Source organism: Ambystoma mexicanum, chromosome 14 (assembly GCF_040938575.1).
Source record: "Ambystoma mexicanum isolate Mex_15411 chromosome 14, UKY_AmexF1_1, whole genome shotgun sequence".
NCBI classification, from domain to species: Eukaryota; Metazoa; Chordata; class Amphibia; order Caudata; family Ambystomatidae; genus Ambystoma; species Ambystoma mexicanum.
The window spans coordinates 210,621,912-210,645,107 of record NC_090940.1 but is presented as its reverse complement, the minus strand read 5'-3'; the positions used below and the strand labels follow the sequence as shown (position 1 = coordinate 210,645,107).

Sequence of the window (23,196 nt, the reverse complement as noted above, 5' to 3'; positions counted from 1 at the left end):
CCCGCAGGACAGGCGGGAAGCCGCCTGCCCCTGCAGCCGTTGGTGTCTCCCTCGGTGTCAGCTCTAGCCCGGCCTTCCCTCACCTCCCCAGCTTACCAGCGCTCGAAGTTTCCAATCTTGGATCTTGTGTCTCCCTCCGCAGACGCAGGCCCCTCAAGCACAGGGGACCGCGCCTCTCCAGCGCTCGGGCGCATCTCCTCGGCCAGGCAGCGTACCGGGAGCGGTCCTCCCCCGGCAGCTGCAGTGCCGATCCAGTCCCTCCGTGTCCGGATCGCTCTCGGATATTGAAGGGCTTTGTGTCTTCCTTCGTGTCCGGTAGCCCTCAGGTGCGGGGGACTTCACCTCTCCGGCGTTCGGGCGCGTCACCTGGGGGAGGCGGCGTATGGGAAGCGGTTCTTTTCTGGCCTCTGTAGCGCCAATCCGGCCCCACTGTGTTCGGATCGCTCTTAAATATCGAAGGAAGGGAGTATGGGCCGATCAGCTCGGGGCGGACCGCTGCAGTCCTGGTCCGTGCTTACTACGTACTTGTAGGCCTTCCTCTCTATGCCCCCAGCAGATAGAGCGTCAGCGGTTCACCGTCGCAATGTCCTGGTTCCGGGGACCGGCTCGCTCCACAGCTCCTCCCCGCAGTGAACACCAGGTCTCGTACCTCCTCAGCCCAGGCACCTATCTCTCCAGGATTTCTCGTGTGGGTGCTTCAACACCCACGGCACGTCTCGGTGTGATCGGTATCCCGCATCATGCTCCAAATCAGGATTTTTTCTTATAACGGATGATTCCCAGGCCGGAGTGCTCGAATCAGGCAGCCATGTCTGTCGTGCGCAACAGCACCCCCCAGGACCTGTGCCTCTCTAAGAATAGTGAGCAAGGGGTCCATGTCTGGATTCCCCTAGTAACTTAGGGTGAGACTCTGGGTAAGTCTCTCGTAACCCGGGACTATTGTCCGGCAGAGGGACTCACAGGACGCCCCTTGTTTTTTCCAGTTATACAATCTAGCCTGCTTTCCCATTTTCCCTAGCTTCAGGATTACGTTCCAGTCATTAAACAGAGCAATATGTATAGATTTGTGTCCAGAGTTTTAACAGTACCGCCAAAAGGACTCACTCTTAATACTATCGAGGTCAGCTACATATGTGCCCAGCATCTTTATATATATAAAAGTCCATATACCCTGCATTCTGTCAGCACATACGGAGCGGTCTCCAGTTTTTCTCTTAACCCACAAGAACGGCAGCTCCTCCTCTCTTTGGGGTACCCTCTTCTGAACCAATAGAGTCTAAGACTGGCAATCTGCCAATACGTAACAAAATGACAAACCTACACAGTTCTGGAGAAGAGCACAGGCTGATGTAATATTGGGGCATCTTATAATTGTGAACAAGCTGATTTATGATAGGGCGATAGCTGCTTAACGAGTTATGATGTATAGTCTGCACACCAGTCCCATTGCTCTAACTTACTTGAGGATTTCTTAATCAGATCTTGTAGACTATCCTCCCAACAAGGATTCCATCCCATGTTATCAAAACTCACGAGAGGCAGTGATGCCACTGAGATGGGTGTGTAGTGGGTGCTAGTAGATCCAGTAAAGATAGTAGTGGACATATTGGGGATTTACGTGCTTTCAGATATAATATATTTCTCTTCTTCACTGCCAAGGTTGCCAGGGATGTAAGGCCCAGCTCCAATCAAATAATTTCAACTGGGACCCCACGTCCAAGTCGCAACATTTTCTGCCAAAATCTACCCTACAGCACATCAAGCCAGGAAGAATCCTTCATTCTAATGGATTCCAGCCCATATAGTACTGAGGTACAAAAACATTGCCTGTATAAAGTAAGGATCCCTGGAAGCTGAAGCTGGATGCCGCTCTAATGCATCTATACATCATGTTCAACTTGTTAATTGCCTTCCATTTCCTTGCAACAACCAGTTCTCCATAGTCTGCCCTAGTAGTGAATTCTCATCCCAGATTTTTGTAACTGTGGACTTGCTCGATGGTATTTCCATTAATATTCAGGGCGGGGATTGAGGAACGCTTATATGAAAAGTGCATGATGTTGATCTTCTCATAATTCAAAATAAGGTCATGCTCTTTAGCGAACCTTTGTAGTGCTTCCATAGATCATTTAAGTCCGGAGATCAGGTTGTCTGCATAAGAAAGGCAAGAAACCTTACACCACATTATCTTTGGAGGGCAGTTATTAGTCAGCTCAAGCACACCCGTTAGCTCTGCCAGATACATTTTAAATAACAGGGGGGCAAGCAAACATTCCTGTTTAACCCCAAGTTTTATACTTTTCCCCGGGATGTCTCCCACCGTTCTTCCATTCAACAGATAACAATCCCATTCAAGCATAGTGTCGACCCATATGTTACCTTTGACTGGGTTTTTTGCCAGCGCATTAGTCATGGACTTCACACCACAAAGTCTGTTTTCTGTATTTCATCATGGCACTGACCGCAAGCATTAAGCCCCACCCCCCAACAGCTATCTGATCATATTCATCAAAGTTCTTGATGTCACCAATCATTCCCAATGCAGTATCCAAGATGTCGTCTGTTTTTGAGGAGCCTGGAGGTTCATAGGCATTGATGATATTTATACAGCCGCCAGAATTATTAAAACTCACACTGACGGGTAATATATGCAAATGTTCAGCTCTAGTCATAATTCTTACCGCTTTTAGATGGTTTTTAACTCCAATTATGAGGTCCACATACGGGCGGCCTCTTTGCTATTTATTGGCCAATATTTTGGAAATTTGGTAACCATGAATTAACAACGGTAATTTACCAAACTTCCTGTAGCAGAAAGACATCCCTCTGCAATCAAATTTTGGTGACCCTCCAGACTCCAGCAAATGTGTAAATCCTCGAGTATTCTAAGAAGTAATAGCCAAATCTCAACTTCCACCTGTTTGAGCATTACCATTATTTAGCACAAGCCAATTCAAAATCCCGAAGATATTTCTTTGCAGTGTACTATCAAATTTTGCGCTCAGACCCTTGTTGTCAATAGATTTTATTTTATCCTTGATCATATTCAAATCTCGATGTTGCCTCGGGTCAGATGGATAGCCCTCCTCCGCAACATCGAGATCATACCCAAGGTTTGCATATCAGTCTTTCTATGATATGATCAACTTCGCTGCCTCGGTCGTACAGGAATGTATTTTGCTAAACTGGTGTTTAGGGTTGTTGGTTCGAAGTACCTGGTGTCCAAGTTTCTTAATGCCAACATTTTCTGAGTCAGAGATTGAAAGTCTGCTCCGTTAATGTGGGTATTGGTCCTTGGCTTTCCCTGTTTTTTTCTTCTTAATGGTGATTGTTTGGGGGGGGTTCCTTTAGAATCGCCTTTTAAGGTGGCATCTGAAACTAAGTTATCACCATGTTGGTGCCTATCGGGTGACGACACTGCAGTAACAATGGGCCTATTCAGCTGCAATTGTAAAGCTGAGTTATTGGTATTTGTGGGAAGGGATGGGGGAGCACCATACTATCATTCTGCCCCCTCTCCTTCATTCGGAGCAGCATGACCTATGTCGTTCAACAACCAGCTATTTAACATACTTTTGGGCCTGGGCACCTTCTTTCTTTTACCATTTACTTTTTTAACTTTGTTATTATTATCTGACCCCTCTTCAAGCGGGTCCTTAGTACCTCATTGGCTATTTAAGGCCACTAATTCCCTGTTTACAGCCATTTTCTGATTGTGTCCCTTTTTTTCTTTTTCCTACTTCGCTTTCGGGTAAGATAGATGGTAGATGTGTTACTAGGTAACTCGGTCATCTCGTCTACCACTGAAGCAACGATATCCGCATCTATAATGCTGGCGTCCTCTGCGGCAGCCACCCCATATTGTGGCTTGAGGTTGTCAGAGGTGTACGAGATTGCAGCAGCAGTAAGTGCACCCAGTTCTATGTCGTCATCCACTTTTGGGGTAATGTTACTGGCCAATATGCATACCTCTTCCAAGATCTTGCCACGCATTTTCAATACCACCTTCATGGTAGACACTCAAGACCGATAGTTGAGCTTGGGTCTCGCTCTGCTGCCCTGATTCTTTGGTGGTAGAGATAGCGATGGTGAACCCATCTTCTAGGGGGTTCACGTTAGGAGAGGTTGACAGCCTGTGCCCTTTATAGACATCTTTATTATGTTTGTGGTCTAAACTCGGGGGGTACATTTCCGACAGTAGTATTAAGTACGGTGGATGCTGAAACTCTTGTGACACCTACTGCACTATAGGGTGTTTCTGCCTTATGGTCTCAGGTGCTAATGAGTCTTGCAAGGAATAGCACAAAACCATCAAAGAGTGGTTATTATTGCTGAAAAGGAAAAGTCTGAATGTGTAACAAATCACCAGACAAACAGTCATTAGTTGCCTGAACAAATGGGGGTTCAGGCTGGGCGGCCGGTTCAGATGTAAAGTGGGAATCGATGGTGCCGGCCCCACACCACCCCTTGTGGTGCTTATCACTGGGAGAACTTGTGATACGTGATTAAGTGGAATTTCCACTGTTTCTGTCCGCTCGTTCACGTGTACCGGAGCCCACCTGCGTTTTTTGGGCTGAGGAACATTCTTCCTCATTTTATAGTTATTAGACCTCAGGCATTGTTTCCCAGGCATCACAAATTATGCAGGTAAAATGGCTTTGTAACAATAACACTGTTGTCCGGCAGCGTCACTGCTCCAAAAGATCAAGGAATCAGAAGGTAGATAGCACCAGGGGTACAAAGAAACACGTTTCAAATATGTAATTCCATCAAAGTTCAACTTTTAAAATGTGCATGGTTTGGCGCGTTCAGATATTTAGATATGCCGTAGTCCAATATCATCAGAAATATACACAGGAGAAAGTAAAAATCACTGCAAGCGGATATAAAAAATAGAACTTGCGGCACTGCTTAGAACATCAAACAATATTGTCAGAAGCAGTGGGGAGAGAGGGAGTGGTTCCCGGTAAAGGAACTCTCTGAGATCTGCATACAAGTCAGGCTATGTGGATAGTTTATTGAGCGGAGCAGAGGCTTCCAAAAACAGGCTATGGCAGGATATGGATTTCCCCTCAAAACAAGGTAGCCACACTCCTTCTTGAACTCCCGTATTAGCTTGATCATGGAGGAAATGTACTTACATTTCAATACTCTCCCAGAGTTTTTTGTTGGCGCCACAGATCATGTACATATAGAATTTGCCCAGGACAACCAGGCTCCCAGGCTACCTGTGTGGACTGTGCAGACTGTGCCCAACTCGCCCCCAACTCTGCTCCGCTCCGCTCCGCTTTAGGTAGGGCTTTTGAATAGCTACAAAGTCTCCTCCTCCAGCATGGCAATAGAAAGTAAGAAAAGACTGTGCAGACTGTGCCCAACTCGCCCCCAACTCTGCTCCTCTCCGCTTTAGGTAGGGCTTTTGAATAGCTGCAAAGTCTCCTCCTCCAGCACGGCAATAGAAAGTAAGAAAAGATTGTGCAGACTGTGCCCAACTTGCCTCCGCCTACCCCTCCAACTCTAGCTCTTAATTCTTTATGTAAAATCCCAATTTATCTTTTTGTTGTGTTTCTTCAAATTTTAATAGTAGTCATATTTGTTTATTTTCTTTCTTTTCTATGTCCGCTGCCACAATACAATGCCATTGATGCCCCTCTTGCAGTAGACCTCTACTTCTTTGAATTCCTTTTCTAAGGGTGGATTTTTTTTTCATGGTGGGTTTGGGATTGGTAGAAAAAAGGGTTCCAAAGTGGCTTTGGGGTCCTTTTCCTACAAGCATATAGTGTTGGACTCTCTCTGGTATAGATACCGGTGTTAGGTGAAAATCTATATATGATGTGGTGTGTGCATGGGGTTTTCTTAACACACTTGTAGCCCTGCCCAAGCACCTATGTTTGACTTGCCTGCACCAGTGTTGCTGTCTTCATCCCGGCTTTCCATGGTAGATATCCTATAAAATTAATGTTGAAATTAGTGAGTTTTTATTTTTGATTTATGAATGTTGTATGTATGGATGAGGGGTTTGCATTTGTTTCAAATGTGACTTTTGTATGTGGTGTTCTTCAAGGGTATGTTCTCTCCTCTTATTGCTCTGTACTACCCCAGTGTCTGCTCTTATCTCATCCTTTAATCTTTCGCTCCATCTTTATTCAGACGATACTCGAATCTTCTTTTTTTCTCTTCCTTTGATGCTATTTTACATTCTACCGTCTCTAAATGTCTTTGTTGTTCAAAACTGGATGTCCTCCTACTTTCCTCACCTCAATACCTCGAAGACGGTGGTGCTCTTCTTTCCTGCTACCACTATCCCTCCTACCCTCCCCCATCCGCTCTTTTTCCCACCTTCTTCCCTTACGTTTTCCTCTTCTGCACGTAATTTGGGCGTCATTTTTTATCCTTCTCTTTCCTTTTCATTGCATAGTTCTTCCATTGCTCACTCTTGCCGCTATGCTGTCTTTAATATCCGTCGCGCTCAACCTTATCTATCTTTCTGCGCTACTAAGTTTCTTCTCTTTTCTCTGGTCTCCTCCCGTATTGACTACGGCTCATCTCTCCTTCTCGGTCTCCCTGCCACCCATCTTCTTACTTTTTGTTCTATCTATAATTCTTCAGTCCGTCTTCTTTTTTCTTTGTTGCCTCGTTCCTCAATAACTTCAGCTCTACTTTCTATCTCGCTCCTCCCATTCGAGTCTCCTCTTCTTTATCATGTTCTCCTGATTGTCTTCAAATGTACTCGTGGTCTTGCTCCTCCTTATCTCTCCTCACTGGCCTCCTTTCACTCTACAACTCATTCTCTTCACTCTCAGAATCAATTTCTTCTCACTGTACCCAAACCCTCATGTGTATCCTCTCTCTTCTGGTCTTTTTCTCTTCTGGCACCCAAACACTGAAATTCTCTTCCTCTGTCTGTTCACTCTTCTTCTTCTCATCCAATTTTCTATGCTCATTTTATGGCCCATCTCTTATCTTTATCCACTCTTTCTATTATCTGATTTTGATTGATTCTTTGTTCTGTTTTTGACCGGTGTGTTTACTCATTTTGGGCCTCATTACGACCCAGGCGGTAAGTTACCGCCTGGGCCGTCACTTTACCACCATGGCGTAAACTACGTTTACGCCATGGTGGTTGGCGGACTTACCGCCCCATTCCGACCTTGGCGGGGCGGTAAGTCCCCAATCCCCATTTACCCTTCCCCATTCCCATTTTTGCCCCATAGGGCATAATGGGAGTGGGGAAGGCGTTAATTACGCCACCGTAAATTACGGTGGCGTAATTAACTCCATGGTCCCTTAGCGCCATGGATTTTAACACCCGCTAAAAGCGGGTGTTAAAAGCTCCATGGCGCTAAGGGACCTCGTAATTGGCGATAAGGGGTCGCCGCAGCTAACGCTGGCGTAAACCCCTTACCGCCAGGGTCGTAATGAGGCTGTTTAACACTTTGTACTAGTGCTTTTGGCGAAGGGCACTCTATAAATTTAATAAAATACAAAATTGAGCAACTTACATTTTACTTCTCATCTTGGCTTTGGTCTCGGTGGCCCTTGTGTGGTAATGCAGGTTTTGCCATGATTGTTCCCCGTTCAATCATCTCGCAGTGGCTTCCATTTGTTTGTGGCTATTTAGGTAATGTGGTTTGGTGAGTGTGGGTTTACGTCACAGCATAGATGTGTGGTTGCCCATTGAATTTCTTTTTTTAAGTTGTTAACTATGAGCCATTTTATTCTTGACAGCATTTTTATACATGTGCACAGAATGGGTGTGTGTGTGTGTGTAGACATTTTCTTATGGGGATCTAGTTTCTACTACATATGTGGGTCTGTTGTGTGGCTGGTTTATTGTTATCTTTGCACAGTGTTGTCTGGAGTTGCTTTCGTCCCTCCACTTTAATTTATTTGAATTCTTTCGTCTTTCTTTATATCATTTTTGGAATGGTAAGAGTCTGATCTTTTAGCATTTTGTTGCGTTGGTGAGTGAGTGACATTTTGTGAATTATCCTTATGTATATGGTTCCTAAAGCATACCGTGAAATGGGATTTCTGTGATATGTTAATAGAGTAGTAGTGTATATTCCCATTATGATGACTTTTTTAAATGTTTTTGAAGGAATGTGTGTAATTGTCTCGAAATACATATCCCTGCTATTCGCTAAAAAGTGCAATTTCTTCTTCATAACACTAGTCTGTGAGGCGCTGTGAGCTGTTATGCACAAATGGTTTATGATGAAAAACGTGCATATCATGGTTCAATGGTGATGTATTGGTGATAAAAGTGATACACTCAGTGAAGTTCATCTTTGCTGCAACTAAAGTGGGAATAACGATCTTTCACTATACAAAAACTAAACCACATATAACTAAAAGAATACAGAGAAATTAATTAATAAATGCGGTGGCGATAATTCCTAAACTAATACATGTGAATAGTTAGTTCAATTAAATGAATTGTGAAAAGAACTTCATGAAACCAAATTAATTAGAAAGCACAAGTCATAGGAACTGCCTAAATGAGTTAATTGAATCGGGACATTGAATGAGGAGACAAGAGTTTCGGCTAAGTGGGTTACTAGAGAATGAAACAACCTGCCTTCATCGGGACGAGAAGATGTTGAACTAGCAAAGTCACTGGGGCCATCATGAAAGGATTGGCAATCTCCTGCTTAAGGTACATTTCAAAATGAATGGAGACTTTAAATCGAATTCACAAAGATTGAATTTAAAAGCCGTTAAAGAAGCCGAAATCGCCAATTGTTCTTCACAAAATGGAACAGATTGGGTTGAATATTGTGTCCATTGATAGCCATCATGCAAAATGTTTTGCTGTGCATATGTGACATTTCTCTCTGCAGCAATGGTATTTCTGCATGCAGTGACATGCTTCCTGCGATATTGCATGCATTATTCAACATTACTTCATGTTCTAACAGTAATTACCTATGCATTGATTCTGGGTGTTTTACCCGAAGGCTTGTAATGAGGTCCTAAGTCTCACGAACGGAAATGTGGCAAAAGTGCAAACAAAAAAATATATATATAAATATGATAATTTGCTTGTCCAGCTTTATTGATGTACCAGGCAATACGTCAGTCTGTTAGAGCTGCTTTTTAATTAGTGATAGCTTCTCATGAGTTGACCATCAATGAGCTAGATGCTCATACCATACAACTTGAGGAGCATTTCCTTTGTGCCATTCCAGTTTCAACTTAGCACATCAGTGCACGTTGGATGGATGCTCTCTGCTTGTGATTGCGTACTCCAGATACAATCTTATAATAAGATGGCGGCAGTGTAGGTGGACAATGCAAAGTCTGTCATATCATCGGATGTGGATCATGAGGGAGTCCAACACTCTGATGATTGGTTTAGACTGTTTGTGCACGGGTGCAGGGTGGTCTTTGTAAGTGTTAAGACTATTCAAGGAATGGCATTTTGAAGTCTCGTGTAAAAGTCTGTGGGTTGGGGAGCGGTCTCAAGCAAGGATCCAGGGCATTGCAGAACTGCAGGCACTACATTTTGTGCTGATTGAATTCAGATTGCAGCTGGGGATGTAGCAAAAAGATAGTTGTGGCAGGTGTTGTGCCCTTACCCTCGAATGCTTTGAAAACCATACATAATCGACCTCCGACTCATTTATCATATATTTCAACTGGAGCAAATGAAGAGATGCCAGTGGGCATCTTAGATTTGCCCCTTCTACCTTGTACCCTACTTACAATGCTATGAGTGTGTTGCCCCTGAGCTATCCTCCGCTTAGGTGCACATGACCAAGATTTTGCTCCAGTTTTAGTTTCTTACTTTCGGCAATTGGGTGTCTCTTGCGACACCTATAAGCCGAAAACATTGCTTCGGACTACAGATAGGCAGACGTGGAATATGAGGAGGAACACACAGCTTGTAGTGGTTGTTTGGTTATTTGCATTCCAATTGACTGGCCATGCTTATGCCCATGACCATGCTAATCCCTTTGGCCATTCAGACTCAGTTCCTGCCCCTACCTGCCCAAAACTCCTCCCCACAGGAACTCTTTCAGCTCACTTTAATCAAGCCTTTCCATCAAATGTTGCACTGGAAGTGGCTGGCAGTCTTTTTTCATAGCAGTCTTTTGAGAGTTAATGACTTAATTGGAGCTGTAAACCTGCTTCTGGTGTAATAAAAACATGTCCTAACCTTGTCTGCCTTCAGCCACCGATTCTTAAGTCGGTAAAATAGCTCAGTGGGTGGAGCACTCACTGCTGCGATCTTGTGTGATACATTTATCTTCCACTTCTTAATAATTAATTTTTTGTTTATCTGTTTCAGTGAAAGCCCCTTTCTTTGTGGACTTGCAACAGCCTGGACTACTCTTGAATCACACCACAAATTTCTATCTTGCACCAGAGGATGGAATCATTGTTGGTATATGGTGAGTCTATGTGGTGCAATTGTGACATCAGTAATCTAATCTCTTGTTCGTACAGCAAGTTCATTTATTCCAAATGTGCAGTAAAGTTACTTAACTGCAACCAAAGTTCTTCATCATTGAATCCACTTTGAGATTAGATATGTTGCCTTCATATTATTAATGATCTGTGGACTATATTACACGCTTAGTGATAGTAACCCTGTAGTTCTGATTAGGTTGGACTCCACATAGGAAGAGCACTTTGTCAGAGGTTTAGAACTGTTGTGCCGTTCACAAAACCATTCCCAAAAAAATATACGCTGGACTCTAATTTGTTTTGGGAATGTTTATTTAAACCAATTCAGCGAGAGGACAAAGTTCCAGGATGGGTGTAAAAAAATTGCTTAACCCATGCAGTTTCTGTTAGGTAAGATTTTCATAGCAATGATGAATCTTCCTGACCGGTGTCAACGCCAGATCTTTTAGCTTTACTGGTGCATTATTTTTCCTCTATACCTCTGTGAATGGGAACCTTTTTCCACCCTCACAGAATCTTTGAATTTTTTTTTGGGTGCCATTTTTAAGACTCCCGATAGTGTATTATTAATGTTATCCTCTTTGACAACGTTTGGCACATACTGCCTATTGTTGCTGGGTTGCCCTTGGGGCTCCCCTTTTAAACTTTGTCTGGCTAGCCTTGTGAGGATTACAGTTCCCAAGGGTAGAAAGTATGTTTGGATCCCTTTTTATATTTTATTAGGTGAAACCAGCACACCCCACCTCATGTGGAGTGCTGGAGAGATACAATGTATCCCCTTTCTCCTTTTTAATGTAACATTTTTGTTACAAGGACAAACTTGCCTTTAATGGCTGGTGGCTGTGAATCGTTTAACTAATTTGGTGCATTGAGAAACCAGAGGGCGTCTCACACGCTAGTCCCCGGGGATCTCTCGCTAAGGTGGCCAGGGCACGGCCATCACCTTGGGATCCAGACCCTGTCAGTGGACCGGTGCGGGAGGATCATCTGGGTGAGGGATCTTGGGAGAGTAGGAGTGGGACACTTTATGGCGAGACTCTGTATCCCCCCCCCCCATAAGACCTTTACTACATTCTACCAGGTAGGATACCTGGGAACTGTAACATTCCCCCCCCATCCCCCCTAACATCCCTGCACGTACACTTTCACACAGACAACCCGCTCTTGGACAAAACAGACTCATACCCGAGCATTGTACCTGACATCTCCCACTACAATGGTCAGGCAAAGTCAGGCAATTACTGTTAACATCTCACACCTGACTTCCATTAAGCTTCCCCACACAGATAAAAGATGGAGCGTGAGCGCACACTCTAAGCGAGGCAAAGCAAACGAAGGAACAGTGTTTTCCAGAATGCAGCTGAACAAGGGGATAAAGGCATCACACCAAGAAGGGAGAGCACGGAGGGAGATACCCTTGACCTTTCCGGTGAGAAACCGTTACTTTCCAAAAAACCTTCAGATTAAAAGGCATAAGGCCAGGAAACCAGACTGAAGTATCCTGCATTGTGTGTCAGAGGCCCTCATGCAAGACTAGCAAAGTCGGGGAGGAGCAGCAGACGCTGTAGTACTGTGCTTCGCTCCAGGATCAAAACCGCACCAGAGAAATAAACACAGCCGGTGAGTTGGGGAGACCGATGCAAGACTGGTCTGTGTTGAAGTCAAGGTTGCAAGTGACAACATTGTACGAAGAGCACGAGAGCGAAAAATATTAACGTTTGAGACCAAAGACACGAGTAAAGCTCAATAGGCAGAGAATTTACGCCGAGAGAATGGGAAAAGATTTGGAGAGTGCCATCGACTGCCAAAGCAGATTTGCAGTTGCGCTACATGCATCAAAGAATTTTGGGTAGAATATATTGGACTCCAGTACGTATGTGTAAATTGGGGTTAGCTGGTGATGATCGGTGTTGGGGTTGTGGGAAAGATCAAGGTACTTTGATACATATGTTGTGGTATTGTGAACGAGTGGTGAGTTTTTGGAAAGAGGTTATTGACAGGGTTGATCAAATCTGGGACATTGTTTATCCACACAATCCCTTAGCGGTCATCTTATTATACAGGGGTGGACGGAACGTGAGTTGGGTGATGTTGTGTGGGGTAATCGAAGCGTTGTTGGTGGCAGCTAAACAGGTGCGGAGGGTCTGGAAGACGCGGAAGAAACCTTCGATGGAGGAATGGATTTTGGATGTTAAGGCTTTGTCCAGCTTTGAGAAAACAATGTATTGTAAACAAAGCAAGGAAACTCTTTATGAGGAAATGTGGGGGGACTTTGTTGACCTATATGGGTGATGCTAAATTGATTTTTGGAGTGGAGTGCGTTAGTTTATTACCATTCTTACCATTTATATATGTGTGGGGGGGTCTGTGTTGTCTGTGTGGCTGTTGTGTGTTGTCATTTGTTTGATGCATCTGGATTTGTTTAAGGTCAGTGTGATGTTTTATCTATGAAATACAGATTTATGGTTTGTACTTCAATTATATTTTGTTTTCTTCTGTTATGAATTTGCAATTCACTGGCCTGGGATGTTCATTCTGTTGTTTAGTGTAATTTGGTGAAAATGTGAAATAAAGAGTTTATAAAAAATAAATAAAAAAAAAGAAAAACAGCATTTTGAGCCATCCCAAGTGGTGCTGCAATACGGTCTTCTGAATTCCGAAACCTGCTGAAACTTTGTGGGCCTTCTGCTGGACCTCCAGAGACGTGAATGGAGTTCATAAAGTACCCTCACCAGAGTGCTGGACCTTGCAAACGACGAGAATTCGACCAGCGATATTCAGTCTTCTCGCTCCTGAAAAGGGCGCCAAAAACACAAATACGCATCCAGCCTTGAAGAAACTCTTGCCTGGAGCCTTCTCAATTGATCCTTGCTTCAAAAGTCCTTCCAGGGTCCTGTCTTCAGTCTTCATGACAAAGAATCCAGTGACCAGATTTTTAGCTGCAGATCCTAAAGTCCTCCTGCTGCAAACTCTTCTTCTGTGCTGAGGTACTGCGTTGCCTCGGGTATTACTTATCTTTAGTCTCTTGTGATTCCTGTGTAGCTTTGGGGTGTTTCTTGTGATTGGGAGTCCTCTCATCCAGTTCACCCCGGTCCCCTGCAGAACCCTCCTACAGTGTCTTCTCTGAAGTCCCTGGACCATCAACTAACTTTGAAAGTAAGATACTTGTTTGAACAGTGTTACTCAGGAACTCTGATTATGCCTGCAACTGGGCCCTACCTCACCCTGCCTACAGCTGGCTCCTAGACCACTAGGGTCCCTCTTCTGCCTCTGAGAGAACTCATGTCATAGATTTGGGAAGTGCTGGATACTTTAAGGGGTCTGTCTTGAAAAGTAAAACAAGTGTTGAAAAGTTTACTTACTGGTAAAAAAAAAAGTTTGTTGGTAACTGTAACTCTGAGAGCGAGCAGTTACAAAAGTTCTTACTTACCTTGAAAGTGTTCTGCCACTTGTAAAAGAATATGTAAGGTTAGTTTACTTACCTTGGAAATGTTCTGCCATTCTGAAAAGTATCTGTAAAGTTATTACTTTCCTTTGATAGGTTTTGCCATTCTGAAAAGTATAAAGTCTTGCTTTCCTTTGAAACTGGTTCACCAACCTAACAGAAAGTAGATAAAGGGTTAATTTACTCACCTGTGAATTGAGTCCCCCTCTTCGTAAAAGTAATGCTGTTGGTTCCACTGTACTATTCCTGTTTGGATATAAATGTATGAGTGTCCCCAATTTCGCGCCTTGAAACACTAGCGTATAGGCGCGTTTATAAATGCCATATCATATCCTATCATATCAGTTGGGTCTTACTTCCCCTGACTTATTTATGTATTTATTTTCATTTTTTATTTTTATATTGTGCCACTCATCCATAAGTCTCAGAGCGCACATAAAACCACAGACTATCAACGAGAATCGAGAACAGAAGGGAGAAACAGGGGTCAATTACAGTGCAAGGTTGAAAAGGTGGGTCTTGATCCTTTTCTTGAAGTCAGTCAAGGATGTTCTCTTTCTCAGATCGGGGGCTGGGGGGATGACGTTCCAGGCCAAAGGGGCCTGAACATTGAACGTGGTTAACATTTTAACTTTTAATTTCGGTTGTTGGAGGCTCCCCTGGTCGCAAGACCTGAGTGAGCGGCATGGTTGGTAGACCTTTTGTGCGCTCAATGAGATAAGAGGGAGCCGGGAGATTAAGACATTTGTGGCTCAGTGTTAAGGCCTTGTGAGTAACACAATGATTCACCGGAAGCCAGTGAAGCTCCCTCCTCGCGTTGGTTATGTGAACTCGTCTGGTAAAACCCTTGGTGGCATGCACTGTACCATTTTGAACCACCTGTAGTGCTGTAAAATGTGCCTGCGGGGTGCCCATGAACAAGCTTTTAGAATAGTCCAAGCACGAGTTTACCAATGCTGATGCGAATAGGGAAATGTTCTTAGGTGACAAGAAAGGACGAATGTGGCGAAGAAGTTTAATTGATGTAGCCACAGGACACCCGGAGAAAGGCAACCTGAGGTTTCATGGTGAGTTCAGCATTGAACATGACCCAGAGGGTCTTCACACTTTTTGCCACGGGGATGATAGAGCCAGCGATATTGAAACTTTGAAAGTCTGCAGATAGCTTTTTCAGCCGAGGCCCTGAAGCTACAATCAGAAGCTGCATTTTATCATTGTTGAAGGCCAGGGTATTGGCTGCCATCCAAGTTTGGTACCCGAGAGCTTCAGGACAACCTGGGTGTCATCAGCGTAGTTAGCATATTGAACACCCAGGTTGTCGAGCAGCGTCAGGAAAGGCAGGATGTAGATGTTGAAAAGAGTCGGTGGGACTCTTGCATTGCGGGGTCCCAGGAATGATGCAACCCACTGACTAACTTGCTGTTAGCCTGTTCAGAATAATTCTGCCTTGGGTTATACTTACCTCGAAGTTGCAGATAGCTCCTTTTGAAAAGTATATAGGTTTTTACTAACCTTGTGTTTGGTGTGTGCCATCCTAAAACAAGTTAAATAGTTATTGCTTACCTTTATATGTGTTGAACTGATCTGAAAAGCAAACTGTAATAGCATATTACAACATTAATACTGCCTTGAATAGCTGTGTCCCATTCTTGAAAAGTGTTCTTAGGTGTAGCTAACCTTGTTCTGCCTTGAGACATCCAAAAATAGTGTAATACTTGCTTACTGATTTTAGACTGTGTTCCACTGAGCTGAAAAGTAATAGTAATTGTATATTACACCCCAAGGTTCAACTCCCCTAGTATAACTGTGTGTTATCCTGAATCAGAGTTATAGGTTTATACGGTTCCTGGAATAAGCGTTCCAGTATTCTGAAAAGTATATTGTCCAGTTGGCTTATTATGTAATTTCTTGCTGAGCGTCAAGGTACAACCGTTAGGGTCTACTACTTTTGTATTACTGTAAGTAATACAAAAATAACTATTGGTTTTTGACTTCCCTAGAACTACTGTTAGGTGTTCCAAATAAGGTTATATGCTTTGGTCTGTGCACCTTCAAGCATAGTCGTGTGTTTTTATAATTGTGGTTATATATAATGTGATAGTACTTATTTCCACCAAGATTGATATGGGCCTCCTTATATTTAAATAAACCATTTATTTTTACAGTAGATAGTGTTTCAGTGTTTTTTTGGACCATTTGTATTACTATTTCTTTGTACTGATTCTACAACCTTCTCTCCCTCGTAAGATAAGCCTGGTTGCTCTGTCTACGCTACCCTGAACTCAGGTGGTACAGCCTTATACCAAGAGTGGAGTCTTGTACTGTCTCAGTTGTATGGTTTTGATGATGTCAATGGTAGGGCTTCAGAAAAACTGTCCTAACAGTTTCTCATAGGACAATTTTTGTTCTCACTTGAAGGTCTACTACAGCAAAACATAGAATCTGATCTTATGGCAATATCATGAAAGGCATCTATAAGATCCATTAAAACAAGAAAATCATTCTTTGAGATTAGAGGAATCTCTGTCTGCAGGGTCTCCAGCATGAAATGCATGTTGCAAAGAAGAGGTTGACCCTCCAGATGTCCAGAATCTAGTAGAAATTAGCCTGAAATCAATGGGGCTACAAATGACATGAACCCTGGCACTCTGTACAGATATGAATACTTCCTTCTGGTCCAAGCATTTGATTCCCTGCAGTAGCGCTACTTTGTTGATCCAATCTTGTAGCCATAGTCAAGCCCGGTCTCTGGAGGACTAGAGGCAAAGTGAATCTTGTACTCTTGTTGTACAATGCTGATCACACATTGATCTGTCACTGCGTAATCCCAAGTGTCACAGAATAAGATTATTTTGTCCCTCACTTGCAATCCTCGGGGGCAGTTGGGAATAGCCAGAAATGCTGAGCCAAGTGCAGGAAATACATCTTTGCTAATGGCCAAGTAAGTACCCCTTGGTCGCACAACAAAGCGACCTGCATCCTTGGCAGGCACTGGAAGGAAGATTGAGAAGCAGGCATGAGACGGGAAGCTGCAAATCCGGACCTCTTTTGAACGTACCATGTTTTTTTTATCCTCTTTGAATACCTTATGGAGCTTTTGGTCCAACTGTTCCCAAAACAATTTACCCCTGAATAGCAATAGAAAGAGCTGTGTTCTTTACAATGAGTCTGCACTCTAGTTGCTGCAAGTAAATGTGGTATCTTAAAAAAAAAAAAAACACACACACACACACACACACACACACACACAGTTCCCCCCCCCCCCGACCTGTCACCGATCTGTCTGCTCATATTGTTGAAAAGTCGCTGAATAATTCAGCCTGGTAAATTTTTCCAAGGTAACCAAGCACTCAACCCCTTCATCGATGACATGAAGATCTGAAAGAAGGTATTCTGGAAATCAATGGGTGATGGAGCTGTATATGCAATTTAAGTGGCCTTGTATAGCGCCCTTCTGACCCTTTTGGTGACCTTCCTGCACATGGCTGTGTAGAAATAATAGGAGGGGGGTATTGGTGGGGACAGTGGGAGAGGCAGATACGAAACATGTAGTAATGATGGGTGCAGGCCGAAAGCACCCAGTACTTGTGTGCCAATCTGCTTTCTCTGAGATGGACAGATAGATTTGGAAGTATGTTATCCATAGATTAGAGGCCAAGATCGGATATACTACATCGCTTTGGGTCAGGTTAGCTGCTGATGTGGGAGAGTGTGATACGGCTATAGAAGAGAGCTTTGTCATTGCACAATTAGTGCTGATGTGCTAACAGCCTAGCCTGTGGCATCCCTCTATGGGGGATTTGTGAGTGTGTGTGTGTGTGTGTGTGGTGAAAGGTATTAGGAGAGAGGGAAGTAGGCCTTACAAGGCAAAGCAACCTGCAACCATGCACTCCTACCATTGGAACCCTGCAAGCAGGTCCTATTTCACTATGTCATATTGACACTGTCAAGTCAAGCTCTATCTCTCTCCCTCTCTCTCTCTCCATCTCTCTCTCTGATGGATACATTATACCTCCTGTGCAACAAAATAAGCATTTGCGAGTTGACTAATGTTGTGATGTTTGGAATATAATGATGCACCTTACGTTAACCTTAAGACCCATCTTGTCACTGACCTGGATCAGAGGCAGCAGTCTGTGGATGTGAGGATCCTCCTGGTCACCCTATTCCCCTGCTCCTGAAAACGGTATCGGTAGAACAGAGCTCCTAGACACACCCTCTGGGGTAGAAAACCATGTGGTTCTTCTCCGGATGCTTTTGGATTCCCTCTGTTGGCAGAACTGCTGGGCACGGGATGTCTTACTGAAGAGGAATCCTCAAGTCTTTACAGGTGGTATGTGGAAACTGAAGAGGATGAAATTAGAGGGGTGGATTAGAAGGTAAATGCATAGGAGGGTGGTGCTTTCCCAATAGAGGAGATGTCCATGCAAATGGAGGACGTACCTAATCAGGTTTTCACGGAGGAAGATCAAAGATGGGATGTCAGGAAGCCGATTGGATTGATGTCTGCGTGAGCCTGAAAACAGGAGGACGGAGTCTGTAAGTACTGAAGGCTAGAAGGGAGATAAAGGGAGTGAACACCCTACCTACCCGTTGCTGAGCCACATTGTGCTGGGTTTGTAATGGCCACGGAACAGCAGCGTTCTTCGCCGTTCGGCTGTCACTGCAAGGATCGGGGAGACAAAATCAGATGTAATCCTGTTGTCTGATATTTGGAAGCAGACCGGCGAGCGTCTTTGAGAAATGAAAAAAAAAACAGGAATGAATACGAGATAGGGAAACTGAACTGTTGCTAAGGGAAACTTGACAACTCGTCCCTACCTGGAAGCACATAGGAAGCCGGAATAGAGAGCTTGGAATGGGAGAGCTGCAAAGTGGGCGGAATTATTCTACAAGAGAAAAGAGATTAGTAAGTAGCAAAATAAGGATAGAATGAATGGCTGGGGAAACACAGGACAGAGAGTTGCAAATTTACGAAGCGTTTGCTAGGAAATGTAGCAATGCAGATAGCTCCGGTCCGAGTAGCAAGAAAAGTATTCTCCCGGGCCGGGGGCGGAATCTGAGAACAGTGTGTTCTGGATGCCTGCAACACTGCAGCCACTGGCAGGTGCCATTTTGGGATTATTCCACAAAGTAGAGCCAATCTGCTTCCATTTATGCCACAAAGACCAGCAGAATCTGTTCTGCATGACAAATGTGGGAAAGGGGGCAGCCTGCAAAATCTACTTATTACAATAAGCTACATGCTAAGGGATGTGGGCGGCAAGAATTTTGGTAGGGAGGGCTGCTTGAAATCTGAGGCGTGCAGGCACCCATTTGACCTTATTGGTTGAGTGGCTGAGAGATGCCTCAAACCTGATTCTAACATGCTTGTGCGCTGTGCTCAATGGCCTGCTCGGATCTTTGCCCCTTGGGGCAACGCCAGTTGGGGCGTTGCAAGGCATTTGTTAGGTGTATGGGGTAGGTGCGGAATACCTGCTGGCTTATGCCCGAGATCAACTCTGCTGTCCCCCACTACATCCAACATCGTCTCACACTGAGACCTCCCCAGGACATGCACAGCATGAGAAAGTCTGCGAACACTGTGGGCTTGTGGTCCCGACAACTCTTTACATTCTCCTTCCCTGGGTGATTGGGAAGCACCACATGTTTGTGGTTCTTGCGGTAATTGATTGCGTCTGCGTGGGGTGGGAGGGTCCTTACATCAGGTTACGCTTGACTACACTCAGAGGTCAGAGAAAAATCCCTTGCTCCCATTGATTAACAAAGAGCTTGCAGATATTCTAAAACCTGGCAGTCTTCTATCATTATGACAGATGCTATTCACAGGTTTGCTCAAACTGCACAAAGAATAATCAATCAGAATCAAGAGCAGTGGTTGGCAAAGGTGGCCATTTCCACAATGGAGATCACACTGCTAATAGTCAAGATCACCCCAAATTCCTCCCATGCATGTGGTAAGGGGTCTAAAAGCTTAACCTTTTTCCAAGTTGGCATTTGGCAGTAAGCCAAATACAAGGACTTTCTCTAAATCCTGCTTAGGGTGCAGCTGTTAAAACTGCGGTTTTGGCTTTGTTAAAGCATTTTGCAATGACTTGCCCTGTATCCATTATTCTTGCAAGTTGTAGGTGGCCGTAGCATGCCAACATTGAAAAAAACCTACTCCAGACCCTCCCAATCCCTCTTTCTACAGACCTGTTTCTCTTCAACCTCACCAATCCAATAACCTCAAGGAGTTGTCTATAACTGCACTGTCCACTGTATTTTGTTGAACACCTTGTGCAACCCCTCTAAGCTTTGATTTACAGCAAACACGTCTGCAGTAACTGCTCATACCAGTTTATCCAACTTTGTTGTCCGTGCTCACCACTGCTCCTTCATCCACATTCTACTCTATCACTTTTCCTCCTTTCACACTGTGGATCATCCCTCCCTACTTCAGACTCTCTCTTCCCTGGGCTTCAAGAACACTGCACTAGACTGAGTGTCATCTTATCTCTCAGACTGCCCTTTTTCCATTTCCTGGAACTCCAACATCTCCTCCCCCACCTCCTCTCCTGTGGTCATCCCTTCTTGTTCACTCTATATTCTTACTCACTGGGTAAACATATGTGATACCTTGTAGGGTTCGAAATTAAGATTCCAAAAGCAGAAGCTAAAAGCACCTCCTTGGTATCCACCATCGTCAATGACCAGGAGCTACCAATGAGGAACGAAGAGCTAGTGCCTCAAATCTAGCTTACACATAAGATGCAAACTAACATTTTGACTATTATTTATGACCCGTTATGCTTTAAATGTTGTATAGATGTGTGCTAAAGTGTATTTATAAATTGTGCCAAATGCACAGAGTTCATTCACATAGATGTTTGTTCGGCCTCAGTTGGCCCGGGAGCCAAGAGTAGCTCCTGGTAGCTCCTGGTAGCTGTTGGTATCAAGTTAACCAGGCTCTTGTAGGCTGCAAGCAGAAGCTAAATAGCTACCAGCAACCCTCAATTTCAAACCCTGCAGTGTCTTCTCCTTAAACCTCTTTGCCAGCAATCAGATTTTCTCTTTCAAGCATCTCAGTGCCCATCACTAGCTACCTCTCTGCTGTCACTGGGTAGCACTGCACTGCCCAATGTTAAACTCCTCTAAGACAGAAGCCATCTTCCTGACAGCTGCCAATGCCAAACCCAATCCCAATCCATCCTATATCCCATCTCGTTACCTACCTCCTGTCCTCCGGACCGCCTCACTCCATCACCACAGTTTCACTTCCTTCATTCCACAGTGGTTCTCAGCAAACTAGCCTACTGCCCCAGTTTGCTACTAGGACTCCCCATCTGATCTTTTGCTCCCTTCAACAAAGTACACAACACTCTTACAACCTACGTATAGCCATCTTGGCTTACCGTCATCGCACCGGGTGGCTCTCCATGCATTATTGCCCCCTTTTCAACTTTCTACTTCTTTTCTTTAAATCGATCCGTGGCCTAATCCTCCACTACCTAGATAATTGCTTCTTTCTTCATTCTCCCTGTTGGACTCTCTGCACATAAACTCTCGACTACCTCTTCGTCCCCTACCCTACTTGCGTGGCCTACTGCCTCGCGTTTGCTCCTTTTTCTTTATTGATCCCTCACCACTGGAATGCTTGCCTCTTTGCATCAAAGCAATTCAATTAGTGGAGATATTTAAGACAAGGCCTAAGCTCCCCATTCTAGTGAGTGAAGGGGTATGTTTAACCCCTTGAGTCCCTCCAACCACCCTATCCACTCTACCCAGATGTTAACCAACTGTATATGTACATTTTATACATGTAACTATTGGCCCAGAGTCAAAATGTATCCTATATTTATGCATGTTTCACAGTCACCAAATATCCCCTTTCTCTTGTACCAGTGCATTTCCCCTGCACTACCCAGCCCACCTGCACCAATTTAATCAACATAATTTCATAAAGGCAACCTGTGTTCTGCTTTCTATAGAGCACTTCTATAGAGCACTTCTAGTAGAACTGCCCAACCAACCAACCAAGACTCTTTGTGCACAGCTTCTGGTTTTCTGCACCCGTGCAGAAATACTTCATGCTGAGAGCCATAAAATATTAGAATGCAGATGATTTTGTTCATGTCTGCCAAGTTCCAATTTAAGGTGGATAAATAGAATAAAAGTTGGAGATCGACAAGACATTTAGTCATATAGCCAAAATGAGGGAATTGACTGGAACTTCTAGATTTCTTTGCTGGTTTTCTGTACTGTAAAGATGTTTTGGATTTCCTGTCTCCAGTCTTGATAAAAGGCACAAAGTAAAATCCTCGTATTCAGCATTTGAAGGTAAACTACTGGCAAGGTAACCCATTCACTGGAATTTGTTTAGCGAATCAGAAACCTCGGCTGTGCACTGGAAAATATATTGGTTTTGAAATAAGTCTTCTGTAATGTTACCATGTGCCAAACAAAAGTTCCCTTAGCGCTGTTCGAGAGAGATGACATCACCACGTTGCAGTCCTTTTCGGATAAAAATGTTTTAAGATATGTATTTTCCCATTCTACAAAGAGGGATACTAAGTGCATGCTAATTATCCGATAAGAGCGCTTCTCAGCGGTGCCTCACTCTCGCTATTCAAGGGAAAGCTCATTCAGGTTGCATTGAAGAGGTCTACTAATGATGCATTCTTTGTCTGTAGGCATACAGTACCTGAGAGGAGGGAAGAAGAAGCTCGCGGCCAGAGCCAAGAGTGGTTTTCAGCATCGCTTTCAGACAACAGCCCGGCTATAATTTATCTCCATGGTAATGCCGGCACAAGGTGATTATTTCATGCACATGTACATATATTCTTCATTTCTGGTTAGAAATAGTCCAGCGTAGATTTTCAGATTGCAATAGAAGCAGGCACATTGTGTGTGGGGGCGGGGGGGTTTATACTGTACCACACATGGCAGTTGCACATTTTTAATCACCTATAAACTGAAACCATATCCCTTCATACAGTACAGCATAAAAGATATGTTACCCATGAAAACCTAATGACACAAACCCCTGCTGATGTGGGAGAAATGTATATGGTTGTACAATTTACCCTCGCTATATCTTCATAAAGAAAGTCTGGCAAATGTTGCAAACAAACAAGGTTTATGTTTGGGAAGACGAGCATAACATTTTGCTTAAATCGGAGTAACAGTGACACAGAAATGTCTACACTGGGGGATCGAGCAAAAGGGAAAATAAAGATGGACACATAAAACGCCAAATGAGTCTTGTACAACGGAAGGACAAAAAAGACACTGGATCACGACAGTCACGTAAATCAACTTGTCATCGGGTTTTATGACTGTCACATATGAGCAAGTGCAGA

General features: G+C 43.9%; 1 protein-coding gene across 2 annotated transcripts in view; it reads left to right on the top strand.

The window, feature by feature from the left end:
• ABHD12B (abhydrolase domain containing 12B) overlaps positions 1–23,196 on the top strand; it is a 304,395-nt gene that overhangs the window by 62,299 nt on the left and 218,900 nt on the right. For both annotated transcript variants that reach the window (XM_069638955.1, XM_069638954.1), the window contains exons 3-4: positions 10,292–10,394; positions 22,528–22,647. In XM_069638955.1, coding sequence (XP_069495056.1) covers positions 10,292–10,394; positions 22,528–22,647 — 223 coding nt within the window. The remainder of the gene's footprint in view (positions 1–10,291; positions 10,395–22,527; positions 22,648–23,196) is intronic.